The 10,734-nt window shown below is 33.7% G+C and overlaps 2 protein-coding genes across 3 annotated transcripts; both read left to right on the top strand.

Annotated features, from left to right (window-relative positions):
- Nucleotides 1-389: 389 nt before the first annotated feature.
- Nucleotides 390-3,641, top strand: LOC108344799 (ras-related protein RABH1e). 2 transcript variants are annotated; one of them, XM_017583417.2, is made up of 6 exons: nt 390-728; nt 1,635-1,705; nt 1,848-1,936; nt 2,311-2,422; nt 2,721-2,811; nt 3,064-3,641. In XM_017583417.2, exons 1-6 carry the CDS (start codon nt 612-614, stop codon nt 3,205-3,207), a joined length of 624 nt encoding a protein of 207 aa, XP_017438906.1. In that variant the 5' UTR covers nt 390-611; the 3' UTR covers nt 3,208-3,641. The 2 variants fall into 2 exon arrangements, with proteins under 2 accessions (XP_017438906.1, XP_052727805.1); XM_052871845.1 differs by having other exon boundaries at nt 396-728; nt 3,059-3,641.
- A 2,440-nt stretch (nt 3,642-6,081) lies between these two features.
- On the top strand, nt 6,082-9,758 carry LOC108324159 (probable mitochondrial adenine nucleotide transporter BTL3). Its single transcript, XM_017557014.2, has 4 exons — nt 6,082-6,786; nt 7,403-7,706; nt 8,472-8,939; nt 9,436-9,758. The coding sequence occupies exons 1-4, from the start codon at nt 6,374-6,376 to the stop codon at nt 9,508-9,510; spliced, it is 1,260 nt and encodes a 419-aa protein (XP_017412503.1). The 5' UTR covers nt 6,082-6,373; the 3' UTR covers nt 9,511-9,758.
- Nucleotides 9,759-10,734: the final 976 nt, after the last annotated feature.

The raw sequence follows: 10,734 nt of genomic DNA, 5'->3' as shown, positions 1-10,734 counted from the left end.
TTACATAATTGATCTCATTCTATAAGTAAAAAGTCAGTCTTTTTATTTATTTGGAATAAAATAATCATAAATATCTTTCTAAGTATTATTTATACTATAAGGTTATGCGTTACTTTATTCCCTAAATATTGTACAGAAAGAAAAGACTTTGCACAAAAAGTAATATGCCAAGATTAATGTTTATCCTTATTTTGAGAGGAGAGAAAATCGACAAAACACACTAAGAAATAGACTAATGTTTTTAAAATTAATTTTAATTAGTATTGATATGTCTCAAGGTATTTAATATTTAACAAAATAAAAATTTAATCATAAAGATAATTCTTCTAACTTTCAATTAACGATACTTACGTTTAATAATCCCAATTGTATAGCTGTATGAAAGGTTATAGAAATGAGAAAATTAGCGTGTCACGGTCTTCATAGTCGTCGAGGTTGGCGGTTCGCAACCCCCACACATTCATTCATACATAACGCATTGCACTCCAAATTAGGTTAAATTTGGTAATCCTTCATTTGCTTTCTTTTCTTGGGATCGAAGAGAAGAGAAGAGAATTTGGGAGATTCAGATCTGTTTGCGTCTCTGAGAGAGAAGAAAGAGATTTTCGGAAATGGCGACGGTGTCCCCTCTCGCCAAATACAAGCTCGTTTTCTTGGGCGATCAATCCGTCGGGAAAACCAGCATCATCACCCGCTTCATGTACGACAAATTCGACACCACCTACCAGGTTTCTCTCCATCCATGCTTTCTCAATCTCAATGTATGTTATCCAATTTTAAATATTCATTTTCGTTTGCGACATGCGTTTTATATGTGCATGTGGTTCACGTCAATCAATCCCTGATTATATCACCACGTCACGCTGTATATATTTTTTAACCGGTGACTTTGTTTGGGAGATGAGTTCCGCTATAAATTTTGCAGTGATTTGGATTTGGTAGGAGCTTTGTTATCAATTATGCGACAGATAGATGTGCTCTGAGACTGAGATATACTTTTTCTCTGATTTTTTTCGGCTATCTTAACTTAATCGGATGGTGAAATTGAGGGACGGATGTTTTCTTGTGTTGAGACTCAATCCTCAATCTGCCAGGCACAGTTTAAAATGGAAAGTAGAGTCGTTTGAAATTCGTTTTCAAATTGAACATGTTAGGCTCGGGATCCTCGTTTTTTGAGTTGGTGAAATGCTAGAATAGGAAGAACAGTTTGTTTTAATCATTGAGAAGGGATTGACTCTAAATCCTCTGTGTTGATTTTTAAGAGGCTTGTTTAGTGAGACTTCTGATTGCTTGTAATGCTTATTTTTTAGGAAATATATTGGGTATACAGTCCGTGGGTATATATACCTTGTGAAAGATAGGAAAAGAAAGAGAGAAATGAATGATATCGCGTGTAATGCGACTACCCGAAGAGAGAATGAGAGAAATGAGATGAAAGTACACTTCTGGTGGCATGTGAAAGGTTGTTTTGTTTTTGCTTATATTGGGTATAACATAAAATAACTTATAATGGACATATGGGGACTTGTTTCTTTCTTGAGTTTTTTGTATTTTATTTTTCTCTTCAATGATTGACCTTATTTTACCCTTCCTGCTGTCTGGTTGCTGACAATATTTGGTTATTTAAATTTCAGGCAACCATTGGTATTGACTTTTTGTCAAAAACAATGTACCTGGAAGATAGAACTGTTCGCTTGCAGCTTTGGTAAGTTGAATTCCTCTTCAAGTCTTATACTAGCTCGGTTTTTAATTTGTACTTCAATAATTATATTAGAGTGCACATTACTGTGGCATAGGTACGCATTTTCTTTTACACTTTCTGAGCTTAGTTTATGTTAACTTCACAGGGATACTGCCGGGCAAGAAAGATTTAGAAGTCTCATTCCAAGCTACATAAGAGATTCTTCTGTTGCAGTTATAGTATATGATGTTGCTAGTGAGTTTTATATGTTCTTTTATATAGCATTTTCATTATCTAATTAACAGGATCTTTTCTGGATCTTCATCGATTTTTTCATGACATAACTTTCCAAATTATTTGACCATGTAACTCAAAAAAGGGTTTTCTAGGGCATAATATATGTAAGGGAGTGACTGTTCTGATCTTACATTACAATGCACATGTTATTACAACCTAATGTGTTGTGCGTGTGCTTGCTTGCTTGCACTCTGCCGGTTCTATAGCATATTTTTTTGTTTTATGTGTTTGCATGTGGATTTGTAAATGCTTTAGTTTTCATTTTTCATATGATAATAAAAATTTAACAGCATTTTATGATTATTTAAGCTAGGTAAGCTGTTCTTATGCAGACAGGCAATCATTTCTGAACACTAACAAGTGGGTTGAGGAGGTCCGCACAGAACGTGGCAGTGATGTTATTATTGTCTTGGTTGGAAACAAAACTGATCTTGTTGATAAAAGGTGAGTATTATCATAGTGGGGTTTCCATTTACCAAACGGCTTATTGGATGTTTTATGTGTTTGCTTATTATCATAGTGGGGTTTCCATATTATGCTTCGATCTTCTCAGTTTTAGTGTTTATAATTTTTGGATAGCTTAAAATTTGTCTCAGGGCATGAACTTTGCATGCATTAGTAGTTACAAATAGTAGAAATCATAGTCCATTTACCAAACGGCTTGCCTCTTGTGTTTCCATTCTAGTATTTTGTTTTCACCATCTGAAATTTTCTTTACAAAGCCATTTTGATACTGAAACAGGCAAGTTTCAATAGAAGAAGGAGATGCAAAGTCCCGTGAGTTTGGAATCATGTTCATAGAAACCAGTGCAAAAGCAGGCTTCAATATCAAGGTGAAAATTAGTGAACTTTTCAGTCATCCCAATATTTAGTTTACTAAATCATTCTTATGAACAATGATGCCGGTGATATGTCCTATATAATGTCTAGGCGAAAATTAGTGAGCTTTTCAGTCATTTACTAAATCATTCTTCTGAACAATGCTGCCGATGATATGTCATATGCACCATCTTTGTTTCCCAAAATTATCTTCTTTCATATGTTTGTTCTGTTCCCTTAATGTTTTGTGTCAATGCAAAGTGCAGCCTTTGTTTCGTAAGATTGCTGCTGCCCTGCCAGGGATGGAAACTCTTTCTTCCACAAAGCAGGAAGACATGGTCGATGTAAATTTAAAGCCTACAGTGAATTCATCCCAGGCAGAGCAGCAAGGAGGAGGTTGCTCCTGCTAGAGAAGACTATCTCAAAAGTGCCAATAGTAAGTAGTTCACCGAATATGATTCTGGGATTGGCTGATTAAATGGTTAATGATGGTGCTGGAGGAAGCGTGCTTTCGTAGCAATGATCATTCAGTTTTTGGGTGGGGGGACAAATTACAGTGGTGGTTTTGATGTACGAACGTTGTTCTTTTTATTTGTTATACAATTAGTCCCTTGATGTTAGAATACAGATAATAAACAAGCTCCCTCAATCCGTCATAGGTTTATGGTTATACTATAGAAATGCATAGCTTGTGCCAAAGGCAAGACAAGACGTATGTAACCCTCCATCTGGCCCTTGTTCTTTTGATGGCATGGATGGTCATCCAAAGCAGAGTTGATTGGTTTGTAGAGTCATGTTGGATCTTTTTAACTGAGACCCTACTGTTAGAATTCCCTTGTTGAAATTGTTGAACGATCTATCTATGCTTAGATAAGCATAAAAAAAAAATAATTCACGTAACCGAGATGCATTGTCATAATAATTGTATCAACCAAACTCGAAGGTAAATATCTTGTCATTGTAATGATTGATGTATGCTTTTTTTTTTCTTTCAAACTTTAGCATTTGAATTCGAAGATGTAAAAAAATGATATTTACTACAAATGCTACATCTAATCTATTGTTATATATGAATTTGTTTTGTTAAAAAGGTAGCTGTTCAGTCGACATTATCTCCGTCATATAACTTGTATCAAGAGAATAGTTTAATCACTTTTTAAAACTATTGTGTTTTAGAAAATTTCATTCATTTCCTTTATTATGTCCATTCTGTCTACTGCTATCACATATTAGAGAAAAATACTATTAAATTAGCATTGACGGTTCATAAAAAAAAATCATCGATGACTAATTTTACTTTACTGTTACATGTTTCAAAGCTTTTTATATTTCGTTAGAGTAACTGTAACTAGTCACCATTAGAGTTGATAGTTATTATCATTACCAGGATCGATCACCTTCCTCTCACATGTGAATGATCTTCAATCCTTTAGTAACTCTTTTCAAATTGTTTCTTGACTTAAACATTTGGGTTTTTACGTGTATTACTGCTTCCTTAATTGTACCCCATCGCATTCCATTCCATTCTAACTAAAGTACCAAATCCTAAGCCTAAACTTACAAAAATCATTCATTGTAAACTTTAGCAATTTGCTCAAACACATCTGATTATATATTAAGATTCTCTGTTAGTGGAATCTAATATGATTTATTGGTTAATAACTGTAAATTTATTATTTGTTTCTCTTAAGACTAAGAAAAGGAACAATATACAAGGAATAAAATTAAGCAAGTTCATAGAAGTTGTCACAAATATAAGCATATTCTTTGACACAAAACTTAGGCATTCCCAACATTTGTTTTATGTAGCTATATTGTTCGAAAGATTAAAAACATTACCAAAATATAAGTTCGTATAATAAAATAAAAGAATTTTTGTTCATATTTTATATGAACTTTCTTTTGTTTGTCAGCTTGATGATACGCTTTAGGCAAAATTTTCCACTAGAAGCATTTGTCTTTTTAAAAATAATAAATTATTGTATTTATTTTAAATAAAATGAGGAAGGCAAAGAGACATGGGTTTCATTTAATTAAAATTAAAAGTTTCTTACTACCAAAATAACTTGTTTTAAATTGAATTGAGATTTATCTTTGATAAATAATAACAAAAATGGCAACAATATATAGCTGTCTAAGAATATTGTCCACACCTTATTAAGTTATCTGTCTCAGGGTTACATGGAGTGGCACTATGCCCCAATATAAAATAAAAGCTTCGTGACAACTGTACGAAGGAAAGAAACACCGTTCTCAAACTCAATATAGAAAACAAAAAATTCGTTTTATTCAACATGAAAGTTACGTGTAACTTTAAAGACGAAAGTTACATAAAGCAAATTACACAATCCCACTAATAGCATGTTAGCCTACAAACTCCCTAAAGTTTCTCTTCTATTTTTCCTTTAATAATATTTTATATTTTTTGCAGTGTCAAATTATATTTCTTGTTTTAAACAACTCAATCAATTTTTTCACTTACAAAATTCATCAAATAGATTGTATAATACAAAAGTTGGAATACTTTAAAGATATAAACTTTTCTTCGATAAATATTTGCTACTGCAATCAACTCAAATTCAAATTGGATCCACCAAATTTCTCCTTAACGACAAAATTCTCTATAATAGTTTTTTATTTAGTGTTTATGCTAGGATATTATTCCCCACCATAGTTGCGCTAAGGGTTGCCTCATCCATCTAATGAATATTAGGTATCCAATATATTTTATCTTATTCTTAAACATTTTATACCCAAAGCACAAAAAATAACATTTTACAGTCATTATAAATAATAGAGGTTATATTAGAGAGCTATATTTTTTTAAAAAAACCATAATATTATTTACCCGTGAAAATAACAAGATGACTCGGGGTGCCGCGTATACAAACCAAACGGGGTTGTTGTTGTTACTTTTGGGCCCACACCGACCACATGAATGTGCTGTACACGTGAGAAACCACACGCATGCACTATCAATATTTTACCATTCTCTCACTAATTTACCTATTAAGTTATAATAACAAAGGAAAGTTGAAATTTCCTATAACCATAAATAAATGCGAACAGAATTCACCCCTCTTAAATAAAACCTCACCCATGAAGAATAAAAACAAAAAATTAAAACTCAACAAATCTCCAACATTATATTATTTTATCATTTTTTATGATAAAATATCTTAAAAATTATATTAAGAAAAATATTTAAAAAAAAGTACAAAAAAAACACTTTTCAACAAAACACGACGCATAAAACCCGTTACTCTCAACAGAAAAAAACGTTTTTTTTTGCAGTTGTGTAAATTAGTGATTATTATATTACTTAAATAAATAAGCAGGAGAGCATCAACCTCCCACGCTAGCTAACCGGTGACGGAAGGCAGCATTGTAGTTGCGGCGGTGGAAGCTATGCATCTGAAATCGCATCATATTCTCTTTTCTCTTTCATCTCTCATGTATTTCAATTCTTCCAATTCTTCAAAAACTGAGTCAGACCCAACAAAACTGCTCCTACGTTGTACCAAACAAACAACCTGAAACAACCAAAATCCAACGACCACGACAAAACCTACAACAATGCTCCACTTAATCACACCGCCGGAATCCTCCGATTCATTCCTCCCCGGTGGTCTGTTCCTCAACGGTCACACACTTCCCTCCTCCTTCACTTCCTACCTTCCTCCTCCTCCTTCTCCTTCTTCTTCTGATCCTATAAAAGTATCATGTGTTTGTTGGGAAAGATGTTTGAGGGTGGAAGGTGGCGTAGGTGGCCGTGCGTTCTTGTCATTGAGTTTGTCCTTAAACGGAACCGGTGGGGATCAGAAGTATGGAAAAGAATCGGGTGAAATTCTTGGACACCATCATAAGAAGGTGGAAGATGTTGATGATGGTTTGAGTGAAGAGAAAGAGAAGGTTGTGATCAATGGATCGGGTGCTGTCAACATGACTAAACATCTATGGTCTGGTGCTTTTGCTGCCATGGTTTCCAGGTCTTCAAAATCATTCCTTTAATTTCTACATTATCGTTCCACTCACACGCACGTTACCTCGCTTTTGCTTAATTTCATATTTTCTGCAGCTTTGCACTTTCCTTACGTTTGCCCACTGCACTCATTCTTGTACGATTTTGATAGGGTGTTAGTGTAAAATTTGTACTTTTAAGGCAGTAAGAAATTCAGCAACGCCTTTCTAACACACTTTTTTGAATGAGAAATAATTAGATGATTTAGATTACCATATGAACCGAATTTTTTAGTTTACAAGAGAGAGTTATTAAGACTTGGTTATGTGTCCCAAGGAAATTGCTTACTGTGACTATGGCGGTCTGATACTATGTAACAATTTCTCCTTTCTGGTCGCATTCTTTCAATAAATTGTAATAAATAAAGACGCAGTGCTAGAAGGAATGTGTCAAAGAGTGTGTTATAAACACTTCTCTTTAACTAATTGTTATAAAAGTCAACAAAATTATCATATAATATGTGGTGATTTTCTATATGATGACAGCATAGAAGTCCTTGTTATTAATTCTTCTTTCGTCTGAAGCATTAAATTTAAAAGCATTATGCACAATGGTATAAGTTTGATATGTGCTTATTCTATCAGGACTTTTGTTGCGCCTCTCGAGAGACTTAAGTTGGAGTACATAGTTCGTGGGGAACAGAAGAATCTTTTTGTGCTCATTCAGGAAATTGCGACTTCTCAAGGGTTGAAAGGCTTTTGGAAAGGGAACTTTGTGAATATTCTGCGTACAGCGCCTTTTAAGGCTATAAATTTTTATGCCTATGATACTTACAGAAACAAGTTGACAAGGATGTTGGGGAATGAAGAATCTACTAACTTAGAGAGATTTGTTGCTGGTGCTGCTTCTGGGATAACAGCTACATTGCTCTGCTTGCCCATGGACACTGTGAGTGGAAATTCAAAATCATGTTATTTGTTCTCTCTAGTGCTAGCATTTCGAATTCTGATGATTTGAAGAGTATGATAGGATAGGACTGCTATGACTTTATAGGTACTGTTTAAGTATAGGTACACTTTCTTTTGGTGTGATGCTATAAGAAGGATGAAATGATGGGTATGAATTAATGCAGGCTTGTTTATGTGGTCTTTGTACACCGGTTTGGTGCAATCGCATAGGTCCAATTTATTTACTGACTTTGAATTGGCAATGTTGCTAGCTAACTTCAATTCAATCTCTCTCAATTAGTAGTTTACAAAACTAAAGAGGAATAGTGATGTTCCTCTTATCTGCCCACCTCTCTCAGGTGATTCTGTGAGTTTAGTTGATGCTTAGTCCTATTCTTATTTGCTAGCAACTATAATTGTTTAGAGCTCTTTACATTGATAAACTTTTGGAAATTGTAAGCATGTTCTCTTTTGTCACATATTCATGCATTCCCATCTTACCTTTTGATATATATGTTCCTCCATGATGCTTCTTGATTGTAATCACTCTATGAAATCTTGTCGTTGCTTAAGATTTTGGTTGAATACCAGAAATTTTTCATGGTCTGTTGTCACTTCACTCACGTGTGCCTTGCCTTCAACATTTGGAGCACTAAAAAAGTCTTTCTCTAGAATTTCATGAAGCCTACTCAAACAAAGTAGTACGACATAGTTCAATCTTTTATTGAGTTTTTTGTGCTTGTGTTCTAAGAGTGATTTCTTTCAGATCAGGACGGTAATGGTAGCACCTGGTGGTGAAGCCTTAGGAGGTGTGATTGGTGCCTTCCGCCACATGATAAGAACAGAGGGCTTCTTTTCTCTTTACAAGGGTTTAGTACCCTCCATTATCAGTATGGCACCTTCAGGTGCTGTCTACTATGGTGTTTATGATATCTTAAAGTCAGCATATCTGCAATCACCTGAAGGAAGGAAAAGAATCCAACGCATGAAAGAAGAGGCCCAAGACTTGAATGCACTGGAACAATTGGAATTGGGTCCTATCAGAACTCTATTATATGGTGCTATTGCTGGTTGCTGTTCTGAAGCTGCTACTTACCCCTTTGAAGTTGTAAGGAGACAGCTTCAATTGCAAGTACGAGCAACAAGGTTGAATGCACTGGCAACTTGTGTCAAGATTGTTGAGCAAGGAGGTGTTCCCGCCCTCTATGCAGGACTAATTCCTAGTTTATTGCAGGTATGGTTTCTATTCTTGATAATATGCTTTGATCCGTGAAAACTCTTTAAATTTCAGTAAACAAGTAAAATGAGTCTATGATAATTGATAGTGAACTTAAACTTCATAAAAATTTCAGCATATGTCCAGTCCATGAAATATTGTTTCTTAATCAATGCCTTAAGTGAAATCGCCTGGTATGAACAATGTTTAGTTTCAGTGAAAGTCTCAGCATGATGTATAACTTGTGAAATTCTCCTAGCTATAAAATAATAAGCAAGATAAGAAAGGATAAAAAATTATTTTAGCTGTATTAACCTTGTGTAGATTGGATTAATTGTTCCAAACCTTCCTAAAGTTCAGAGGATGGACTTGTACCAACTTCTCTATTCTTTTAGTTTCAGCTAGTTTTGAGAGCTAGTTTTCATCTTTAGTCTATTTATGACAAGTTCTTAATACTACTGACAACCTTTTATTGATGTTTCAATATGTTGTTTTTAATTTTGTGACTTTTCAGGTGTTACCTTCAGCTGCTATTAGTTATTTTGTTTACGAGTTCATGAAGGTAGTTCTCAAAGTAGAGTCAACATAGATGATAAGGCCAGCGATACTAAAGCTAGAAATATATTTGATCTTTGAAAAAATGGGAATTTTCTGCTTATTTTCTTAGTCTGTCACCCCTATTTTTGCTGGGTGTTGGAATGTTGCTGGATGTGGGAAGAATCAAGGGTGTCTCGTAGAACTAATTAGTTATGTTTTTCTGTTGGATCTCTTACTGATTTTATGTTGTTTACTTAATAATAATCCAAAGAAAGAAAAACGCTTTATTAGAATTTAAAAGGTCGAGTGTACATATTTTGGAACATTTCCCTATTTCCGACATTTGTAGTTCACGAAAGGTTCTATTCTTATTAACATCTAAAATAAGTGTACAACATTTGAAGTTCAGGAAAATTTCTAATCTCATCATCTAAAATAAAAATTTTCATACCTTTTCTCCAATTTTTACTTCAGATACTGCAACATACAACTGCACATGAGTGAAAGAGTCTAGGTAAGTACAATCCAACCACAAAAATAAATTGTTCTTGACATTTATTTATAGATATTGTAAGAAAACACAGACAATGAAAATTGGCTTCTCTGAAACTGAAAGGAAATCTCATAGCTAATGGTATGGTCAACTGCTTTAAAGCAGAATTTGTTCAGTATTGGGATTTATCCCAAATTATTAATTTTTAAAGAAGTAGGAAGTTAGCTCAAGCACTTGTTTTCCCTACATTGTAACTAGAAAAATTATTAGTGACCAATGGTATGAAAAATATGTAATGAGCTGTCTTACCATCATGTAATAATAAAGATGCAAGAAACATTTAAAACAACTAATCGCTTTGATTTTAAAGCAGTAGATGAGACTTTCAAAACAGTTGTCTTAATACTTCCATACCAGTAAAGCATCCATATTTTGGTTATAAACAAATTTTTGTTCAAGAATTGATGAGTTCAATAAAGAATAATGGATAACAACCTTTTTTTTATCGTAGTTCAATTCATCAACCAACAACCTATTTTCATATAAGTATGAACACAAGTAAGAATATTAAGGAACATATAGAAAAAAATGTTTTTCAATTTATTATTTTTTAAGGTTTTTGGTAAAAAGAAGTGACAATTCTTTATGAATTGGATTGATATCTTATTGTGAATCTGGTAAAAAGATCATCAACACATCAAATACAACATTGAACCAAATTCTTTAAGGATTTCCCATTCACATAACTTTTTCTATTTCAGTTAAACAAAACTTCTTCAATTC

Source organism: Vigna angularis, chromosome 1 (genome assembly GCF_016808095.1).
Source record: "Vigna angularis cultivar LongXiaoDou No.4 chromosome 1, ASM1680809v1, whole genome shotgun sequence".
NCBI classification, from domain to species: Eukaryota; Viridiplantae; Streptophyta; class Magnoliopsida; order Fabales; family Fabaceae; genus Vigna; species Vigna angularis.
This window is presented reverse-complemented; position numbering and strand designations above follow the sequence as displayed.

Bases quoted from the DNA above. Each gene is read 5' to 3' on its own strand.
- LOC108344799 (XM_017583417.2), top strand. From the start codon at position 612: ATGGCGACGGTGTCCCCTCTCGCCAAATACAAGCTCGTTTTCTTGGGC. The intron at 1,706-1,847 runs GTAAGTTGAATT...TTAACTTCACAG, and splicing joins ACTGTTCGCTTGCAGCTTTG to GGATACTGCCGGGCAAGAAA. The intron at 2,423-2,720 runs GTGAGTATTATC...ATACTGAAACAG, and splicing joins ACTGATCTTGTTGATAAAAG to GCAAGTTTCAATAGAAGAAG.
- LOC108324159 (XM_017557014.2), top strand. From the start codon at position 6,374: ATGCTCCACTTAATCACACCGCCGGAATCCTCCGATTCATTCCTCCCC. The intron at 6,787-7,402 runs GTCTTCAAAATC...TTATTCTATCAG, and splicing joins TTTGCTGCCATGGTTTCCAG to GACTTTTGTTGCGCCTCTCG. The intron at 7,707-8,471 runs GTGAGTGGAAAT...GATTTCTTTCAG, and splicing joins TCTGCTTGCCCATGGACACT to ATCAGGACGGTAATGGTAGC.